Source organism: Gossypium hirsutum, chromosome A03 (assembly GCF_007990345.1).
Source record: "Gossypium hirsutum isolate 1008001.06 chromosome A03, Gossypium_hirsutum_v2.1, whole genome shotgun sequence".
Taxonomy (NCBI): domain Eukaryota; kingdom Viridiplantae; phylum Streptophyta; class Magnoliopsida; order Malvales; family Malvaceae; genus Gossypium; species Gossypium hirsutum.
In genome coordinates this window covers 6752663-6775815 of record NC_053426.1, presented here as the reverse complement: position 1 = coordinate 6775815, position 23153 = coordinate 6752663, and the positions used below count along the sequence as shown (strand labels likewise).

The 23153-nt window shown below is 28.7% G+C and overlaps 1 protein-coding gene across 7 annotated transcripts; it reads left to right on the top strand.

Annotated features, from left to right (window-relative positions):
• The first annotated feature begins 14426 nt into the window (after positions 1-14426).
• LOC107950315 (ethylene-responsive transcription factor RAP2-7) lies at positions 14427-18802 on the top strand. Of its 7 annotated transcripts, none has more exons than XM_041107089.1 (11): positions 14427-14557; positions 14647-15251; positions 15427-15452; positions 15586-15616; positions 15724-15811; positions 15912-16057; positions 16320-16364; positions 16479-16582; positions 16716-16828; positions 17073-17186; positions 17658-18802. In XM_041107089.1, the coding sequence occupies exons 2-11, from the start codon at positions 14734-14736 to the stop codon at positions 17922-17924; spliced, it is 1452 nt and encodes a 483-aa protein (XP_040963023.1). In that variant the 5' UTR covers positions 14427-14557; positions 14647-14733; the 3' UTR covers positions 17925-18802. The 7 variants fall into 7 exon arrangements, with proteins under 7 accessions (XP_040963023.1, XP_040963032.1, XP_040963025.1 ...); XM_041107091.1 differs by having other exon boundaries at positions 14431-14557; positions 14654-15251; XM_041107094.1 differs by lacking the exon at positions 16320-16364 and having other exon boundaries at positions 14437-14557; positions 14654-15251.
• The last annotated feature ends 4351 nt before the right edge of the window (positions 18803-23153 follow it).

The window sequence follows — 23153 nt, the reverse complement described above, 5'->3', positions numbered from 1 at the left end:
ACATTAATTATATGTAGATTAATATCGGTAGATTGATATGTTCTAGCTAACCAATCAGCAATCAAATTTCCTTCCCTTCTCAGAAACTAGAATATAACACAATCAAACTGGCGAGATACATCTTTTATTCTTCTCACAATAGTCTCTGATGGGGCAGCTTCCAAACAGTCATTAATCATTCCTACTACCAATGTATAGTCGCTTTCAATGATCACCTTTTTGTGTCATTGAGTCCTAACTATTTACGTAAGAATTATTTAATTATATTTTTGTATTTTTAAGATCTTATATATTTATTTCTTATTTTTATAACTTTTTTAAAAGTTTTTATATATATTTAGTAAAAAAATTTATATATTTATAAAAGAAAGACAAGTAGCACGATTTGATTGGTTATCACATTTTTAAGGGTAAATTACATTAACAGTCACTCAATTTTGATTTCAATAATAAAATAATCACTCAATTTTCAATTCAATCACTCAACTTTTAAAAAATAACAAATCAATCCTACTAACTATTTTCCGTTACAGCCTAACGAAAAACTAACCTATCTTCCCACTGTGCAAACGATCTCAATTTAAGAACCCTAGCCGAGCTAGGCAGTAAAAGAAAAAGAAGAAGATGATGATAAGAAAAAGAGAAAAATTCTAGAGTGATTCAACAGCAGCATGAGGTTGTGGATCACAGCGACGACTGTGGGGCAAGTTTCACAAAGAATAGTTCCGATAACGAAAATGGTCGAAAGCTTTTCTTCGTCATATTTGGCCAAATGCATCATCTCATCTCTTCTTGAAAACTTCTATAGCATTGGTTTATTCTTTTTTGCGTTGAGGAAATGAGAAGAATTGCGAGAAGAGGAGGAAGAAGAAGAAGAAAAAACAAAACCGACAGGTTGAACAGAGGCAACGTTTATGGTAGTGGAAAGGGTCGGCAACCTTAAAAATGTCATAGCTTTTATTTGGCATCTTTATTTCTTCTTCTTCTTCTTCTTCTTCTTCTTCTTCTTCTTCTTCTTCTTTTACTGTTAACTAGCCACAATCGATAACTCGGATTGTAGAGTATTCGTACCAAATGCTTTGGACGTAGAATCTGCAATCATTTAGGGATAAAACAGTACGATTGTTACTGTCACAGTTGAGTTCGAATCGATGGTCGCTACATTTGTGAGGTTGGGTTGGTAATTGAAAAGGGTAGCTCATTTTGACATTTCCACAAATCGTTGCATTGCAATATTTGATTTGGTTTTGGTGACACAAAATTGGAATTTGTGGTTTGGCGACACAATAATGGTGGCCACGAGGGCATAGATTGGAAGTTGTGGTTTGGGTTTTGGCATGGCAAAATCTGGATGGAGAGAGATTGGAAGCTAAAGGAAACAAAAGAGATAGATAGTAGATTGAAGCATATCACCATCTTTGAAAACAGAGAAAGTCAATTGTTAGTGGCCACGTCAGCTAATTGGGTTTCCACCGTGGGTAGTTAACTGGCCACGTCAGCTAGTTAATGGGCCACGTCACTTGCCTCGTTAGGACTGTAACGGAAAATGTTAGTGTGTGGTTGATTTGTTACTCTTCAATAATGTTAACGACTGATTTATTATTTTTCAAAAGTTTAGTGATTGAGCTAAGAGTTGAGTGACTGTTTTATTATTGGAACCAAGGTTGAGTGATTGTTAGTGTAATTTACCTTTTTCTTAAAGTTAGTTAGAAAAATGGATTAAAAACTATAACAAAATGATACTTTAGGCATAAAAAAAATTAAGTACTAAAATGAGAAAATGGTATGCTTCAAGGGATAAATCGTGAGTTAAGCCTTTATTAATTCTCATTATTTGGTCCGTTCTTTTTTGGGTTCCACTTTTATCTTAAGTCTTATCTCTCATAAAGTAACTCAACCTTTGCAATCCGCTATAAGATTTTTCTTGTTGGTGATGAGCAAGACAACAACCAAACTCCGAGAAAAGTTGAAGGCGATAAGCTATTACCGACCATGTTACGTTTACTAGTTCAATTCTTACTTGTTTGAAAGACTAAGAATGAAGGGGTACAATAAGTAAAATTTCACGATAGATTTAGGTTTTATTTTATTTTTTATTTTTTATTTTTTTAAATGAATTAGATTTTGTTTTGGGTTTTCATTTTTAGAAATTGTATGTGGATTTAATTTTATTGTTTGAGTTTGAGTAATTTTATTATGATTTATGTCTAAAATGCAATGATATTAATCAATAAAGTAAGTTTATCTCTTTTACTTCTCAATTTTAAAAAATAAAAATAAAGAAAAGTGAAGAAAATAAATAAATAAAAGGAAAAGAAAAGGCATTGGGATTATATGTGTAATTTGACCTAAAATTTTTATTTAAAATGATAATTTAATTATAGTGGTTCAATGATCAAAATGTTACAAGTCAATAAAGTTAGTGACAATGTTGTAAGAAATAAAAAATTGGTGAACAAAACGTAATTTAAACCATATACAAATGGTTATTTTTTGTATTTTACTTTTTTTTTGAAAAACTTGTGGATTTTTTTTATTAAAAGCTTTTTTTATTCGAAAAAATTAATTTTATATTTTAAATTAAAATAGTTAATTTTATTAATTATTCGAAGAATTAACAACAATAGAAAAATAAAAAGATATAAAGTTAAATTCTAGCGAAACATAGATAGATACAAATTAAACTTTAATTAATAAAAAAAATTGTTAATGTACTAGATCAACGGTCGTGAAAAGAGATATGATTGAGTTGTTTCATTCTCTAATAGCATAGAACCAGAAATAGAGAGGAACAAGAAGCGTCTTAATTTCGTGCCTTAAAATTTTATTATATGGTTCGGATAATCAGGTTGGAATTATTATATAACAAAGATGATGCACTGATTAACCTACTAATTATTTCGTGCCTTAATTTCGTGCCTTAAAATTTTGCTATACTCAATTGAATATCTTATTTTTTTATTTTAAATAAGGGTTAGTATTTGATAAACTGACAATATATTTTTATTATTCCACAAGTAGCTTTTAAAAATTGTCACGTGTCTCTTTTTTTAAAATATTTTTTTTATATTTTACTATACCTATATAGGACATTAGTTAACCTCCTAACATTGCTTATAGAGTTTAAATTTCACCGCCAGTATGTCAAATAATAATCCTTTAAATAAATATATCTTCCTATTATTATTTATTTGTGTAAAATAATTGTTTTAATAAATCATATTTTCCTTACATTTCTTAAATAGTTTAAAATCACTTGGACTCATAAGCAGGGGCGAAGCCAGAATAAATATTTAGGGGGCCGGATAAAATTTTAATTTTTTATAGTTTATATATTTATAATTTGTAAAGGATTAAATCAAATTTTTATAATTTTAAGGGGGGCAAAGTACAATTTTACCTTTACTAATTTAAAATTACAAATTTACCTTTACTAATTTAAAATTTTTAAAAAATTTTAAGGGTCAAAAGAACAAATTTATATTTTAGGGGGCCGGGGCCAATGCCAGCCTCCTGGCTTCGCCCCTGCTCATAATTTATTTTCTTTTTTTTTTTAATGGAAATTATTCATTACATGAATGGGATCGTACAATTCGCCAAAAAAGACAATAAACACTTGTCTTAAGCGGTAAAAGACAAGCTCCATTAACACAACAAAGGCTTCAGCCTCAATATCAATAGAACATTATGACACGTTAACAATTGGCTATATCACAACTTAAACACAACATATCTGGAGTGATTGCAAGCACTTAATATGATAAGGAAATCAACCCTAAATGCTCTAAAGTGGCGGGCAAAAATCAACAAAAGAACTAAGCATCCACCAAATTGGAAAGGAAGACAACAAATCACTTCCAAAAGCAATACTACAAAGCATGCTACAAAAACAGACCAGACAAAAAAACTTTTAAAAGTAATGACTTATTAAACAATAAAAAACAAACAAAAAATATATAAAATTTAAGACAACACGGGTCTAAATTGACTTATGAAATAATTTATTATTCGGAAATATTTTTAAAACAGAAACATATTAAAAAAAGTAGATGAAGAGCCACCCATTTTCCAAGAAAAACTGTTGTGGCTGCTGGAGTTTTAGCAATGATAGATACTGTCATCTGTTCATCACAATTTGTGAAAACAACAAAGATACTTATAAAATAGATATGCAAACTGAGAAGAAAAAAATATATAGAGTAAATAAGAAGAAGAAAGAAAGAGTTGGTATAAGGGGAAAAAGGACGAAAGATAGCCAATCTAAAAACTAACACTACTGTCGGAACAAACAAAAGAACATAAACAAATTATAGGAACGAAAAAAAGAAGAAATTTTTTTTAGAGTTTTTCTAACTTAACGTTTGGACTCATAATTTCTAAAAATTTACAATATTTTCAATAACCCTTTAAATAATAATAATAATAATAAGAGAATTAAATTATGTAAACAAATTCTTAAGTTAAATATAAGATGAATTTTTTTTTTCTTTTTTGATATCTACATCTTCTTCTATCATAATTCATGATAATTATGATAACGAACTGTTGTTATTTTTTTTAGTTTTTTTTTATTTTTTTATTTTTTTTTTGTGCATTTGATCTTTGGATACATCGATGTCAATTTGATCACATGCTATCTTGTATACAATTGATTGATGTAACTTGCAAAATTGTCCAAAAGGTGTTAGAGAATTATTGGTTTCATACCATTTATTTATATTAAAAAATGCTATAAATAGATTATGACACATTGAGTGGAAAAATATTATGTAAAATTATATTTATCAAAAAATACATAAATTAATTAAGGGTTTTTTTATTGGCATTTACCTCTAATGCGGTGCGTTTATTTTTCTTTTTGTCTCACACTATTGTATTATTATAGTATTTAATCTCATTGTCATTGTTGTTTTTATACTAACGTAATTAAACACACTGCCCATCCAACGGGACCTATACTAACGTAATTAAACACACTGCCCATCCAACGGGACCTTAAGTTTACAACGATTTTGAAGGATTTTAAGGCGGGTTATAAGTGGTTTAAGCAATGTATAAGTATATATATAAATCAAATAAAATTTTAGAGTTTAGGGTTAATGATTTTTCTATTTGATTTGATTTCTAGTTAATTTGTGGTATCAATTTAATTGAGTATTTAAATTAGTAAAAATAATTATAATAGATATATAAGGGATAAAATAACATTTAGCCATATAATTTGGCAATTTTTTTAACTTGATCCTTGAATTTTTTTTTATCAACATTAGTCTCTAAACTTAATAAATTTTCTTAATTTAATTCCTGAACTTGAACTCCATTAAAATATGATAACGTAATACTCTAGAATTTTGTCACATTATCACCTAAAAATTAATATATATAATCTTAAAGATACCAAAAAATTATAAAAAATTTGTTTTTTAAAATGTTTCAATTATCGACATTGTACAAGCTTAGCATGTCACGTGATCATACATTAAGGAAATCCAATTTCTGGAATCGAGTTGAGAAATGTGTGGTGTAAGATTGTTCACCTCATTTATTAATCATGTGTCTGAAGGTTCAATTTTTGTTCATGTTCATGGAGTACATTTTATGATCAATATTTTTATCTATTTAAAAAGTATTTGCAACGAAAAAATTAATTATTGGTACTGGGAATAAATACCTAATTTTGAAAATATAAAGTCCAGAAAACTAAAGGTTATTTTGTCATCATTAAAAATTTTTGTGTATATATATATATCACATGATTCAGAGAGATATCACATGATTCTCACGTTATAAATTATATAAAATAAAACTAAAAAGGAGGATTGATTAAATTAAATGTCAATTTCAACATAAATACTACACCTAACCATACCCCACACCTTTTAAAATAAATGAAATAAAAATCAGACCACATAGGGAGGATGAGAAAACGTAAACCGTTGATCGGGAAAATCATCGACGGCTTCAAACACATTGACTAAATAGACGGTGGTGGATCCACCAAAATAAAAACACGTGGTGGCTGAGGATTGGTTGAACGAAGGATAAGAGAGAATAGAATGTTGCGGCTTTGGATGGCGGGCAACCGGCTTTAACCGGTGGAGTAGTCGCAATCACGGTGGATGATTGGAGAAGCAAGGGATTGACTGGTTGAAAACTTAAAATTTCCAAAACTGGAAAATGAATTTTACCGAAAGGTTTTAAGGTAAGCATATTGCCTTAATGGGAAGATACCGTACTGATAACACTGTCACCGAGAAAAAGAAATAGCATTAATTTTTAGACATTACTGACACGTGTCGGTGAAGTCTCTTAATCCATTTTTTCTTGCTAATAATTTTTAGGTGTACCATATATTTGTTAGTATCGTGTTTTGTAATGTTTAATTCTATACGTAATAATTGGGATATATAAATTTTAAGATGTAATCCTTCAATAAAAAAAAGGGTTAAATTTTATGAGTAATTGACTTCATCCGATAAATATTTACATATTATTGAAAATTTCACACAAATAATTTGCAGTGTAAACATGAACGAAGCCATAAATTTTCTAATGTAAAAATGTAATTATTTCATTTAATGAAAAGCTAAGAAGACTTAAATTTAATGTTTAATTTATAAAAGGGGTTAAAAGAAAAATTTTCCATCTAATCAAGAAGGGGCCTTAAACTATTAAAAGAATAAGAAGGGTAAATTATATAAAATGAAAATGAAAATATTAAATTTGAATAGAGAGACTAATTTTTAATAATGATATTTTGTTTCTTTAAGGAATAGGGAGTTTCCCCCATTACATTATTCAATTCTCGAAGAAAGAAGACTCGCTTTATGCATGCTGTCATTGAAGTGAATTGACTATTCTACCCTTGGCATGTCAACATTTCAGACATTTTCTGATAATTTCTAGATTTGATGTCTCCTCCTATAATAAGAAAGAAGATAATTTTCCAACTCCCTAGATATGCCGTAGCTGAATAAAATAAGAAAAGAACGAAGTCTATTTTTACCGTCAAAAGTTTTCGACTAAATTTAGGTAAATTATTAAAATTGTTATTTTTATTTATCTCATATTATATTTTGATCATTTATAATTAAAATATTACATTTTAGTTGTTTACGTTATCATGTTAAAATATTTTAGTCATTAAATGTTAATTGCCATTAACAATGTAACAATAAGCTAACATGGCACGTTAAATCATTATTTCAAATAAAATTTTTAGGTCAAATTATACTATCGGTCCCTATATTTTTTTGAGCAATTTAATATTTTCCTTTTACGTTAAAAGAGATGGAGAATGGAGGAAAATAGAGGGGAAAACAGAAGAGAATGTAAAATAAACTGCATCCAAGGAAATTGAAAATATGATAAGGTTTTACCAATTACTGAGACAGGCTTCCAGGTCGAAGCAAAGGCAACTCTCTCTCGATTAAGGAAAGACGAAGAAGTGTCAATGGCTGCGAGGAAACCCACTGTAAAAGTCACTGCAACTGGCTCAGGAATAGCATAGCTGGCAGAAGAAATTGAAATAGATGTCAAAAACTAGATCCCTCTTCACTGCCAATGGAACTATAAAAATGGAAGGCATTATCAATGGAGGGTCCTGAGTAATTAACTACCCGACCTTACACAGTACCCTAGCTTGGGAAAGATTATGAACGGGAAACTCAGGATAGACAGAGTAGCCTTATTAAGTTAAGCAACCCCAGCAAAGGGAAGAGAAAATATGCTAATAGGTACAGCTATCTAATTGTATAAGGCTAACTTTCTGTATATGCTTAGGTAAGAAGAAAACTATATCATATCCTACAAACTCACCCTTTATTGTATGTAATATAAGCAAGCTCAAGGCTAAAAGATTAGCTATTGGAAGGCTCTATGGCTAGCAAGTTTGAAAGCAGAAAAGGTCAATCAAGCACTGTAGTACAATATGAGGATCAATTGTATAAATTAACCTAAAATTTTCGTTTGAAATGATAATTTAACATGCCACGTCAATTTGTCGTTACACCATTAACGACAATTAATTGATCAGTAACTAAAATGTTACAACACATTAACATAGACGACTAAAACGTAACATTTCAAATATAAATGACTAAAATATAACTTGAAGAAAATAAAAGTGACTATTTTGATAGTTTACCTGTCAAAGAAAAGAGTGTAGGGCTTTATAATTTTTGGTTAAAGAAACGTAGTAACTTCTCATCTTAGGAAATTTACAAAATCTTTGTAGGGCTTAATTAGAAATTTTAAAAAATTTAAGAGTTAATTAAAAATCTCAAAGGGCTTAATAATACTTTTTACACTTTCGGGTGCCATCTTCAGCTCCTATTATACTGAGTTGAGTCTTATTTTGAAAAGTTTAAAACAATAATTAAGGAAAATTCATATAATTTTTTCTAACAAAAATTATTATTTGATACATTAATGACAATTTTCACCTTTACCGTTGGAGACACGTGGTGGTCTATTAACATTTATGATACTAATTTTTTTATTTAAATCATATTTTAAAAAATAAAATATGAAAAATAGTCAAACCAATTATAAAAAAGAGTGAATAAAAGAATAATTAATGATAATTTATTTAAAAATTTTAATTAATTTTAATTTAACCCAAGGAGGACATAAATGAAAAAACTAGTCAAGGAAAGTTTGAGGATATTAACGTAATTTCAAGTAGCAACCATAACTTATCTAACTAAAGTTTCAAGCGAAAATTTAAAAAATTAGAAGGGTAAAATGGGGGAAATGAAGGAGAAAAACAAAAACAACAAATGTTGTTTGGGCTGGGCAGCTCGGGCAGCAAGTGGTCGACAGCTGGTCACCTTCGGGCAGCAATCGACGTGTACGCTTGATGCCCGCTCATTTACAACGATTTTTTTAGCACACATGGATATTATTGTTTTAATTTTTTATTATTTGATATTTATTGTTTGAGTAATATTTTATATTGGATTCCGAGGAAAGCCATAAAAAATAAAATCTTCATGTATTACACAAGTCAAAATATTCATTTTTTATATATTAAAAAAATGTAAATTAGAAAATATTACAATTGAAATTTCATTTATTAGATAAGTCAAAAAATTTTATTTTACCATTTTAAATATGTTAAATATAAAAATTTGTTTTATATTTATACATTATTATGATTAATTTGAATAAAATTAATTTTTGATTAATTAAGTCATAAGTGGCAGTTCACACAGTGGAGATAGATTGTGTAGAGAGGTGAGACAATTGAGGTTGATTGGGCAAAGTTCTAACATATTGGTGAAGACTTGCCTTTGATGGTGAGAAGAGGGTTATTTATTGCTAAGGTTCAACTACCGGAAATCCTTAAGCCTCTACACATGTTGAAGGGTCTTGTCTTGGTATGCCCCTTGTGACATAGGGTAATCTCTTAGTCAAACAACGGTTGGATTAATGAGTCTAGTGACCAAATGATAATTAGACTTGGATAAATTTGGAGTTTCACATGTTATTTATGTAGAAAAGAGGCTCGACACTTCTCTTAACGAGGTTAAAGGATGAGATTTCACATGTCATAAAACAATGAATTAATGATATTAGCGAGGTACCAAAAGTAAGGCATGGTGATGCTGGGCACAATGAAATACCTTTGGACAAGGTTAAGAGAAATGCATATATAATAAAAATTAATTATTTGATACACCGAATTTTTTTAGACTCCGTCCTCCTAAAAGAATTCCAATAATAATATATCAAATAATTTTCCTAATTAAATGTTTAATAATTTTTTTATTTAATTAAATTGGTCCATTTTATAACGTCAAGCTGATGTTGATAATTAAAGTTTTGTCCATTTATTATTACCATTTTATGGAAATCTCATATATGGATCACAAATTTTATATTTGGTCGGTTAAAGTATAGACAAAGATAACGAAATTATATTACAATTATTATAGAATTTATACCCATGTGTCAAATAATATTAATGGTTCGAGAGTTGATATAAAAATCAAAATCAAAATATAATGAAATTTATAACTCAAAATATTAATAAACTTTAATTTAATATAAATTAAGTACGAAATCAGAAATTGTTTTAGGAGATCGAAATTAAATTATATATTTTTACAATTTACATTTTTATAATTTTTAAATAATTAAATTATTTTTTAAAAATTTATATTTAGAATTCACTTATAATATATCAAATACTAATAGATAATTCTTTTCATTCTCAATAAATTTCAAATTATGTCACGTGTCTTTTGTTAATACTTATTTTCTTTATATTTTTATTTTACCTAAACAGAGTATATGATTAGGGGTGTTCAAATTGCGATTAAAATTGAATTAACTGATCGAATTGATCTAATTCGGTTAATCGATCTAATTCGATCAAAGGTCGGTTAATGATTTTTTAGAAGTTCAATTATCAGTTAATTCAATTCAAAATTGGGTAATTAACCGAATTAATCAAAATTAATAATTAATAATACAAATTATATGTAGTTTTAATTTAGATAATTTGGTCAATTTAACATTATCAATTTTTTATATGTAAAACATACTTGTTTTAACTAAAAAAACAAAAACAAAAAAAAATTCAGTTAATTCGATTTACCGACCGAATTAATCAAAATATTTCGATTCGATTAACAGTTAAATAATTAAAAAGTTAGATTAATACTAATTCTTTTCAATTAACCGAATAATTAACCGTTTGAACACACCCATATATGACACCATTTGTATCTTGATGATGGTGGAGTCTTAATTTTCCACTAACATATATCAAATAATTTTTCAACAATTATTGTGGAACTTAAAATTAAATATACATACATGTTTATCTATGCTATTATTTAAGTTTCAAATTAAATTGATGTCATGAGTTAATCGAACATCAATTCAATTGAAAAAATAACTAAAAGTTGATTATTTTTATAAAGTATATTTATATAAAAATTACTCAGAACAAGAAAAAAAAACAAATAAAAGGTTGCATCTGTACATATTGTTTGTGTGTCAACTTATTATTAATTCAAAATTTTTATTATAAGTTTTGATTATATTCATAGTCCCTCCTAATCCATAAAATCGGAGGACAATACACTTCAGCACACTCAAACCTATATTATCTTATATTGGAAACAATACTCATTCTAATCGAACTAAAACTCAACCAATAATTTATTTTAATTTCTTAAATATGTATATATGTTTAAGAAATTGAAACAATAGACAAAGCTACATATCAACTCAATTTATTTGGTGGGGATTACATAAAGGTTTCTATGTTGAAGATAAGTACAAAACCTTAAATTTAATGATGTAGAACTAATCCAATAATTTAATAATTCGTTGTTACAATTAATTTCTTTTTTATAAAAAATAATATTATTATATTACTAGAAATTCTATCTGCATATAAATGTAGAAATAATGTATTTAAAATATAAAAAAGTGTTTAAAAATAATATACCATAAATAGTTTGAATTTAATTAATAATAACACATAAAATATGTATAATATTAAAATAAAAACTAGATTAAATTACGAGTAAAACGAAATTTAAATACATAAATACATCAAATTAAAAATAAAATTGTTTGTAATGATGTTATTGTCAATCCTGAGTTGGTGTCAAATTAATTTAGGATTCGACACCAACTCAATCAATAACATTATTGATATGAACAATTGATGAAGCTAATAAAGTGTGCATAATAAAATTAGAAAGTATAAAAAATATTAAAATAAGTTTTCGTTGGGTAGTAAATTTAATATTTTACTAATGCAATTGGCATGAGCTCAAATCTCACTACATGCATATTTTTATTGTTTTTAAATAAAAAGACAAAAGTGTCCTCAATTTGTATTAGATATTGTAACTATTTAAGTTTTTTTACTAATTTACTAATTTAATACTATTTATACTTAGATATTACAATTATTTAACTTTATTTTTATCAAATTAATTTTTAGATATTACTTTGTATTAGTTCACCAAATGAACTAATAATGTTACTAAATTTATTATAAAAAATTATAACTTCTATAAAAGAAATCAAATTTATTGTATTTTTAGATACTAATTATAAGAGCAAAATAAAAATTTTAAAAACTCAAAGGGATTTAAATCATGGTAGTCGATACCATATTCGTACCAATCGTATCAATCGGTACATATCGTTCTAATCCTAAACTGGTACCAATTAGTTTATGTTCCATTGCGGTCAAAATTTTAGTGCGTTTTAGCTTGTTTCAGTCAATATTAGCTTGTACTAGTGCATATCGGTTGGTACAAAATTTTGATATTTTAAACTAATTTTTTTTTTCATCTTAACCTTTTTATTTTTCTATAATTATATTTAAAATTAAAAGCTATTAAATTTTCGATTGAGTGTTAGCTTGATTGGCACCGAAATTGTTGCCAGTGCAAGAGGACATGGGTTCAAATGCGTTGAAGTGTATTATCCTCCTATTTAAGAGTTTGGAGAGAGACTATGAGTAGTTTTAGGTATTGTATATATTAAAAAAAAAGATATGATAAGATCTTGTAACGTGATTAATGTTAAAAAAACTATTAATTTGAATTATTGTATTTAATTAATAATTTTAAAACTTATATTTACATATAGATATATTTATATGAATGCAATTGAGATATGTTTCTATATAAGAATAATATATAATTTATTTTTTATCAAAATAATATATAATTTATTAATAAACTATAAAATTAGATTAAAAATATATATGAAAAATATTTAAATGTATATATAAATTATCAAGAAATAAAAAACGATAAAAAATATATAAAATGAGACTATAAATATATATATTTAAACGTAGTTTATGTTCTTTTTAAAAAACTTGTTTTATTTAATAAATTTAAATAGCGGACATTTGGAATTTAGATAATTAGTTAGTCAAATCATTGAGAGAAATACAAAAGCCCCATAATAAATGGATGATCCCTGAACGTTGGATTAGCTTACTAAAGTGAGTATGACAAAAAACTCTGACCGTTAGATTAAAAGACCCGATAGGTGGGTCAAATGGGGAAGGACTTTTTATATGAAAGGGACGGTGATTTGATTTTAATATCAACGTCATATTTTATAATATTAGATTTTGCGGCATCCATTTTTACGTGAAAAATGCATGTAATAGATTAAAATAAACAAAAAATTATATAATAATAATTTTTTTACTTAAAAATTTTAAAAATCATAATATTTTAGATTCGAATTTTATTATGTGTAATTATTTTTTTAAAATTTTATATGAAAAGATAATATTACACTCAAGACATTAAAAATAAGAGTTTTGAATAAATTCAAATCTGAATTGATGACCCAATTATGAGTGATATCAACTTAATAAAATATTTGAATACACTAATAATAGATTAACGAGCTAAAAAAATATTGGGTTAATTTTATATTTTATAAATTTAATAGAGTTAAATAATATTATAAAGTGTTAATGTGCAAATTAATTTTTTAGTTAAAGATAAATTTACCACTTTATAATGAATTTTGTCACTAAAATTTAATTTTGTTTGAATTTTACTATTCAATTTTAGTTTAACAAATTTTAATAAAAAAACTAATATTTTAGTTTAATGCTTAAAATTAATATAATATTAAAAACTAATAAAAAACAATTATTTATAAAAAGTAAACTTAGTTTTTTTAATTTTCATATTTTTTTTATAAATTAACTTATTTTTAACTACTAAAACAAAATATTTCAAAAAATATTCTTCTTTGTTAAAATTTATTTTTAAATCATCAAAATCGATATTAAGTGGTAAATTTAATTAAAAATAAAATTAATGAAATTTCAATAAAATTGACAATATTCTTAAAATATAATGGTAAATATTAATCAAAATAAAGTATAGTTGAAGATTTCAATATTCACCAATAATATGGTGGTAAATTTACATTTTAACCCTATTATAAATAATTATAAATCTAAAAATATTTTAATTATAACACAAGTTATTGTTTATTTGTATTTATTTATAAAAATTAAACAAATAATAAATAATAAATAATAAATAAGTATGAAAAAACAAATAAGTGTTGTAATTAAGGTGATAAGTGCCATTAACCGGAAAGTAAATGAGATAGATAACAGAAGGATAAGGATTCAATTAAAATGTTTTAAAGTTTAAGAACTAAATTAGAATTTGATCAATTTTAGAAATATCTAATGCAGTTAACCCAAAACAGTAACACTCAAAAATAAATATTATTTTAAAAAATCAACCTCTTAAGATAATACTTTCTTGAATATAAATTATCTTATGATATTTGGTATAAATAAAAGATCTTTTTTGTGGACAACAAGAAAAGAACAGGCAACCGGCGAAACCGGTGTCCAAAAGAGAGAAAAATGTTTATATAATGATATTCTAACTGAGTTTCACAAAAATGGGGTCTCTGTCTTTGTAGTATGTTTCTCTCACACGTCCCATCTCCTTCCTTTTTCTCTCTTTCTTTGTTAATGGAAATCAACTAATCGGCGATCATCTCTTCCTCTTTGTGAACTGATCGCTGGGTAATTCTATAATGCCAACCTTCATTTTAAGCTTCCTTTGCTTTTCAATGATTTCGTCTGAATATTGACCGATGATTTTGTTTTTGAAGGTCACAGCGAGAAGTTGATATCATTTTTTATATTTATATAAAATTTCTTAAAAGGGGTTCGGTATCAAAGCTGAGTCATAATACGAAATGCTAGATCTTAATCTCAATGTCGCGTCGCCTGAGTCGACTCATGGATTGGACTCGGCGGCACCTTTTACTGATGAGCTCAACAACGAAGGTTCAAGGAACCAAATGGACGAATCCGGGACCTCGAATTCGTCAATCGTCAACGAAGACGACGAGTCGTGCTCGACACGCGCCAGCGGGCAGGCGTTCACTCTGAGTTTCGACATACTCAAGGTCGGAAGGAAGAGCCGGAACCACGAGGCGGCATTAGTGGTTACCAGGGAACTGTTTCCGGTGAAGGGAATCGGAGCGGATTTCGGAAGCTCTGAAGCTCAGAGCTCGGGAAACAGTAGCAACAAGAGCAAATGGATCGATCTTTCATTCGAGAGAAAAGAGGCTGCTGCTGAGCCGCGAGTGATGCAACAACAACAACCTTTACAGACGGTGAAGAAAAGCCGTCGGGGACCTCGCTCTAGAAGCTCACAGTATCGAGGAGTTACTTTCTACAGAAGAACTGGACGATGGGAATCTCATATCTGGTATAAATTTTTCTTCGTTTTAAAAAAATTCCACCAGTTTTTATGGGAAATTCCTTATTGGGGGTGCAACTGAATTTTGACTTGATCGGTTAAGTAATTTTAACTGAAATTTCGTATGTTTTCTTTCGAATTATTTGTTCGATTTTATTTATTTTTGCTATTATTATTGTTTCAGGGATTGCGGGAAACAAGTATATTTGGGTATGGAATGTGATTAATTAGTTCTGTTTTGATGTTGACAACTTTGTTAATAAGGAAATTTATTTTTTTGTTTTCTATTTTTGGTATGTTTTTCTTTGATCATTTTTTTCTCCCTTTGATTTTAATTTTTTAGGTGGATTTGACACTGCTCATGCTGCTGCCAGGTAGTTTACTGGAAAAAAATTTTGTTTTGATTTTTTTTTTGGCTGAAGTTGTATTGAGCTTAGTTCAATTTTAGAATTTTCTAAATTCTGGGTATATTGAATTATAGAGCCTATGATCGAGCGGCTATTAAGTTTCGAGGTGTTGATGCTGATATCAATTTCAGTCTCTGTGATTATGAGGATGATATGAAACAGGTTTGATTCTGGATACTGTTATGGTAAATATTGATTTATACAACTCACAGTATAAATGTTTGAATTGATGGTTAAGCTTTGTTCTTATGTTGATGTGCAGACGAAGGATCTGAGTAAGGAAGAATTCGTGCATGTTCTTCGTCGGCAGAGTACTGGTTTTTCGAGGGGAAGCTCGAAATATCGAGGAGTAACGTTGCACAAATGCGGCAGGTGGGAAGCACGGATGGGGCAGTTCCTAGGCAAAAGGTAAGATACTTGTTTAAGGAAATTTAAATATTTGCAGTCAACATGCTGTCATTTAGGAGTATGGATGTAAAATGATTTGAGTGCCTCTTGGTGTTGAACTGAGAATCGGTTTCTCTTGAACGATTCTCAGTGGGATTGTTGTTTGGTTTTTTCTCCTTGGATGGGAAAAAGAAAAAAAAAACAATTCTAAGATGCCTATTTCAAAGAGGAAAAATAATTGGGGATGGTGTTTCATGGTGGGGATTACGATGCTTGCGTGCAGGTATATTTATCTTGGGCTATTCGACAGTGAAGTAGAAGCAGCAAGGTCCTAGTGATCATGAATTACTCTACCTGATACTGAATTTATTACCCTGAATTCTCAACCTCAATAGGGTTCCATCCAACGCTTGTCTACCTTTTGATTTTTTCTGGAAATCAGGGCTTATGACAAGGCAGCTATCAAAAGTAATGGACGGGAGGCAGTCACCAACTTTGAGCTGAGTACATATGAAGGGGAGATGGTCTTTGATACCAGGAACAAAGGTATTATTTGCTACCAGTCACTTCTTATTCAGTCCGTGATGTTGAAAATATCTTGAAATCAGGGTTACTTTAAGAAGAAACTTCTGTGATAACAGCTCCTGCGAACTTGTCTTTTTAAACTCTCTTTATGCAGGCAATGGTCACAACCTTGATCTGAACCTGGGGATATCTCCACCTGTTAGCGATGGTCCCAAGGAAAAGGAAAATGCGGGGCATCTCCAAATGAATAACGGAAAGAGTTTAAGGGTAACTTTTGAATCGAAATATTTTGAATTTACTTGTATGTTTCATCACATTGATAATCTTGTTCTTCAACGTACCATTGAATGTTGATGTCCTGCATGAGCATTAGGATGAGGTGGTGTTAATCTGTTAGCCTTAGCTAATCTTGAAGCACCATATATGGCATGTTTGGATGACAATCAAACATCTTGACTCAGTTTAACTCGATAAAGTTATTGATCATGTTCTCTATGATTTACTTCTGCAGGCAGAGAACCCTGCAGCTGCAACATTTAGTGTTCCATCTTTCCAAGGGTTAGCGGGGACTTCAGATCAGCCTATTTTCTGGAATAGTGCATATCCGAGATTCTTCCCTAGTGAGGTACATCTCATTGCTTAGCTTCTAAATCATTAAACATTGTTCAATCCTTTCATCATTAGGACTTAACACCAAAAAAAAAAAAGAAAACCGCACACATCCTCACTGCGATAATTTCCTATTACTTGGTAGATCAACCCATGTTGTTGTTACAGTTGAGTTGATTCTGCCATAACTTTGCTGCTAAAGTGAACTTATTTTTATGTGCAATGAACGGTGTTGAATATTCTTTATTAGGACTTGAAAGTTTGAAGGGTTTTAGTCGTAGATTGGAATATTTATTAATGGAAAATATGCTCATATAATATGTCATTAGCTATACTTTCAGGATCCATATATATATACACACACACATCAAAATCTCAATAATATCATTTTTTTTTATGAGCAAGATTTTAACATGCCAGATGTCACCTACTAAAAGAAGCAAAAAAAGGACAAGATGATAACGCAATTTTGATTTGTTTTTTCCAGGAAAGAACTATGGTGAAACCGGTTGAATTCGATCCTCCACAACGTGTCCCTGATTGGCCGTGGCAAATGCACGGTCAGGTCAGTACTACGCTAATGCCACTGTTCTCTCATGCAGCATCATCAGGATTCTCATTCTCAGCTACCCCTCCTCCAACCACCACTGCCATTCTTCCATCCAAACCTCAAAACACAACAGCAGTCCACAGTCTATGTTTTGCTGCCTCAACCACCAACGCCATCAACACCCATCAACATCGTCAATCGTAAGTTCAATTGTACCACAACGGCGGCGATTACAATAATAATTTAAATATTGATTCAATATACATTAAGACATGGTAGTTTCTGACTTGGTCCGTGAACTAAAAAGAGTATCTACTCTCTGTCTAGCATTAAGGCATGTAGGACCACAACTTTCATATATGGTGATTCGTATGTGGTGCATAAAGGCATATCATCAGGAACTTGTTCAGTGCGTTTAAACTTTTTTTTTTTTTCATTTCATGTAGATTAGAAAGCAGATTCCATTAGGTAAAATTTGATTCTTTTGGTACAAAACCTGAAACAGGAAAGTCCTTTTTTTTTTTCTATAAAGTTCTAAAGTTTGGTTTTATTCATAATGAGAAGGAATTTTGGACCCACGCATCCCCACCAAATTGTAATAAAAGTAAGTGTAGGTCAGTATTCCTCGTAAAGCTAACCAATTTAATGCTGAAGAATTGTAGTCCAATAAAGTGTGAGATTGTAGAAAAATGGCAACTAAAAATGTTGATTGAGGGGACAGCCACAAATCCCCATACCTATCCCCATCCACAGTCAAAAAACTCAAAAAAGTTCATTAATAGCCAATCGTAGCAAAAAGTGTTCCCTTTTGCTTTGCTTCCCAATTGTTTTATAATAGCAATAATCTTTTGGATTGGCCTTGGATTGGGATGTCACATATTTAGGATGCAAAATAACTGAATTTTTCCATTGTTTTGATTTGATATTTTAGTTAATTTCCTTTTTTCTGAAATCTGGTTTGGGGTAGGGTAAGGAGTGTCATATTTGTGTTGGAGCTGAGGAGAGTGAAAATGGGTCTGTATTATCTTGTTACTATCTCGATATAAATTATAAAACTCGGAAGGGGTTATAACTTTTTTTAATCATTCTTATATTATAAAATTTTAGTATTTATATTTTAATTTGACATAATTTAATTATTCTTCTCATAATTAATGTTACGCAATGAAAAATTTTATTAATTGGAAAATACCAATCCCTAAATTTATAACTTTACCCTTTTGATATCAGAAATTTTGGGTTCCCATTTTATGTTTTTACTTTTTATTTTAAAATGCTCCAGATAAGTCGATTAATGAAATGATTAAGGATGTTAATGGTTTTGACTAATAGTAAACATATTAAATAATGTAAAATTAAAATATAAATATTAAATACTCAAATTTAATAGAATACAAGGATGAAAATCATAATTTTGCATTTTTTTTTATATTGCCTTTGATGCGACCCAATCCAATGATATAAAATAAAATAAAAACCTTATCAAGTTGGGCATATACTGGTTTATTTATTTATTCTTTTCATCATCATACTGCGAGTTAACAAGTAGGTAAGCTGGCATTGTCACCTTGAAACCCCAGAGGTATGCCTCAGATTTTGATTGGTTTTAAAAGAACCACGTCAACGCCAATGATAAATTCCATAATATATATAAATTCAATTATCATTATTGATTCCAGCTTTGAAAAGTAATCTATATCTAAAGTTAGAATTTAAATATTTAAATATTTATGATAGCTTATGAATTGAGTAGTAGATCGAGGATGACGCGGAAGAGAGGATTTAAATAAAAATATAAGTTTAAAAAATAAATTTTGAGAAAAAAAAATAAGGCTTGTTTGAAAAAAGGGTTAAGCATCGGGTAAGATTTTTTGACTTGAGTTTGGTCCGGCTCGAATTTTTAATAAAAAATCTTGTTATTTTTGTTGTTATTTTCTTACTCTTTGTTGTTTTTTTGCTACCATTTTACTATTATATTGTTACTATTTTGTTGTTAATGTTTAGATTTTGTATAACAATTTTGTTATTATTTTTGAGACATTTACTTGTTAAGTTGTACTTATGTTAGTGTTATTTAAGTATTTTAATTTATTTTCAATTTGTTGGAAAACATTTATTTTAATATTTTTAGTGTATTTGTAAATTTTTTATAAAAAATAAATTTTAAAAAATTAATATGGGCCGGGTCCAAGTTTTAGAATTTTACTTGGGCCAATTTTGGGCATAAATTTAAGCCCATTTTTAGGGTCAGACCAAGCAATTAAGCCTAAAATTTTGTTAGGGCCCAACCTAAACTCGGCTCAACCCGGTCCATGGAGAACTTTATGAATATATTTAAAATTATAAAATTAAAAAAAGCAAAATCTTAGTTCACATTTGAGCTTTAAGTAATATGAACTAATTTTGTTTTTTAGGAAAAAAATAATTAATTTTGAAATTGTTGGAATTGGGCCTGTAAAGAATTATGGAAAAGGAAAAAGGAATAAAAAATTACTTTCGTTCTCTCTTGTATCCGAGTTCGTTAAATTTATTTAATTTCATAGAATTCATATGAATGAGATTATTTACGTATAAAATTTATATAAACCAATGAGAATCAAACACTCTTTAGATAAATGAGTTTAATCTAAGTTGGAAAAGACTAATTTTTAATTTATCTTAAATTCAATATTGGGGTTTGATCAGGGTGAAATCAATATTTTAATAGGTTACGACCTTTTTAAATTGAAAATTTTTTTATATAGATATTTTATAATTTATAAAATCTTAAATTAATAATGGTAAAATTGTATTTTAAACCTAAAATGATAAAAAAATTAATTTAATATTTTAAAAATTATAAAAATATACAATTTAATTCTAGTTTTCCCCTGAGTTTGATGATGGATTTAGGTGAGTTTTTGTTAGATGTTAAGGGCTAGCTAAATGGTATTTTAGTGTGGAATTTATTTTCTTTAGGTCCAATGAAATTAAATGGACATTCATTTCCATATTTGATGTTAATGGATTTTTTTTGGATTTCAATAATATATTTAAATCTAAGTATTTAATTATTTTTTAAAGAGGATATAGATATTAATTTTTTTTCTTTTTTCTTTTTTTTGGATATTGGATTTTGTTTTTCTTCTGCTGATACCAAATTAGTTATTTCAAACTGTTATTCAAATTCTCTTTATTATTCTGAAAAATGTTTCAATTTCTATTATTCAAATACATTATATGTTTTATTTTTTAAATTTATTACTTTAATTTTTATATTCTTTTATAGAAAATTACACAGCAACTAGACGAACTTGGCCTATGCCCTGTACATCATCGTGGAGTGGCTTCCAACTTTATCTGGCGGTTTTTGGAGTAGAACTAATCCTAATGGCTGACCGAAAGCAGTAGCAGCTACTCAATTTCCTTCCCGATAGACTTGGCTGATTTTCATCGTCCACTCTCGTCACAGCAACCTCTGGATCTCTCTTGCCAGTGCATTATGGACAGCAGCTCCAGGCATGAGTTCAAGCACAATCCGTGCGGCCCCTAATTGCCATGCTTTCAACAGCCCATCCTAAGCGCCCCATATTGGAATATCAAACTATATTGCTATTTGATTTGGATAAAAATACTAATAAATGAATTAAAATTTAAATATTTGTGTTTTTACCTTGCAGAACCTTACTCGAAGAGTAATTTTATTATTGGCTTAAGCCCAATCTATATTCTCACACATGAACAATTTCAACCCCAAAATCGAACTCAAATTGTTATAAATCATTCGCCCAAATACCTCACTATTAATATAAACTACTCTCCAAAGAAAGCTTAGAAAGAGCATCGAACTACACAACTAATAATATTCAACAAAGCAATTGAAAAAGACACTCTAAAACTGTCTACAAAGAAAGCAACATGCTGCCTGTTTATAGGCTGATACAATAGTCTCTCTAATAATATATTGATAAGCTTAAAACTCTCAATTAAAAGTGGGATTTTATCACTTGAATTATCCCCAATAACTATCTCATAAATTCCTTCATATTCATGTCTCTCGTCAGCTTTAGATACACTTAAAAAAGATAAGGATACGCATATTCAACACTCCAAATCTCTCCACTTCTTTCTCTAAGTTATACAAGTAGATAATGTTGATTATGAACGAAATACTTCTTCATTTGTTGCATAACAAGATCAAAATACAAGACATTTAAAGGTCAAATATGCCAACACAAAATCTGACTACTCCAAACTAGCTTATTCTAATTGTTGTTTAAACATGAAATAGGATAAGGCAATCAAAGTTTCCAACAATCTCTCCCTTTAGCATTTTGACAAAATCCTGCACAAAGTGATTAACATACAATCCAAACAAGTCAAATTCCAAGAGAAATAGAATATGTTAGAACCATGCTAGAACAATCACTTCACTTGTCAATAAGTTTATTCATCACATAATCAACCAAACATGCACCAAAGTCATCAAACATAAATTCAAGACATATAGAGCATGACAAATAAGCTAAATCAAAACAAATACCATAACCATCATATATCAACACCATCAAATCGGCAAATACTCTCATCAAATCAAAGTAAAACTTTTTACCATATGCTTCTATTTATTGCACCTAGTTTCATTCTTTGGCAAAACATAGTGTAGTAGCCATCAACATTAGTCATCCTTATTTCGAATATTTACTGCTACTTCTTCTTTTTTTTAGAAAAGATGTTAAAGGAGCACTCTCTCATTAAGAGATCTTCATTTATTGAGTCAATTTTTTCAACTAAAGCCTACTTGTTTGTTACATTTCGCTCTATTTCACTTTCTATTATAATTGGATTTGGTACATAAGCGTTTTCTTAATGATTTGACTAATATTCCCCTTAGCATGTACTTCCATTCACCACTGAATCCTATTAGAAACCAAATAAAACAACTTGCCAAAACAATTTCACCCACCATATCGAAAATCATTTCACAAGCACAATTAAACCAATCATAATTATAAATCAAAATAGACGATATCACCAAATTAGCATCATTACTCTCATTTACTCTATTCATCCCCAATCAGATTGCTTTATGTTTAGAAGGGATGAGATTAAATGTTGCATCATTAACAATAGAGGTTGTACCTCATGGAAATTTTTTCTACGAAATCTAAATGAAGTTTGTTCAATATTCAATAAATTATCCAATATGATCTCCATAAGTTGAAACCTTATGCTTCACTTGAACATCAATAACTTGTTGATCTTTATAACTCAAATTTGTTTGATCTTTTCTCACACAAATTTGCTTATGTTGTAGTTTCCTTGTTCCATTTAAGAATGATGTTTTTTTAGCAACATCTTATTCTTAGACCACCTTTTCAAGCCTTGCATTCGCTATTTTAAGATTGATGATTTCTTCTCCCAGTGAGTCATTTATTTGGCACACAATTTTTA

Coding starts and splice junctions, on each gene's coding strand:
- LOC107950315 (XM_041107089.1), top strand. CDS start 14,734: ATGCTAGATCTTAATCTCAATGTCGCGTCGCCTGAGTCGACTCATGGA. Junction 15,617..15,723: donor ACTGCTCATGCTGCTGCCAG/GTAGTTTACTGG, acceptor ATTGAATTATAG/AGCCTATGATCGAGCGGCTA. Junction 16,365..16,478: donor AGTGAAGTAGAAGCAGCAAG/GTCCTAGTGATC, acceptor TCTGGAAATCAG/GGCTTATGACAAGGCAGCTA.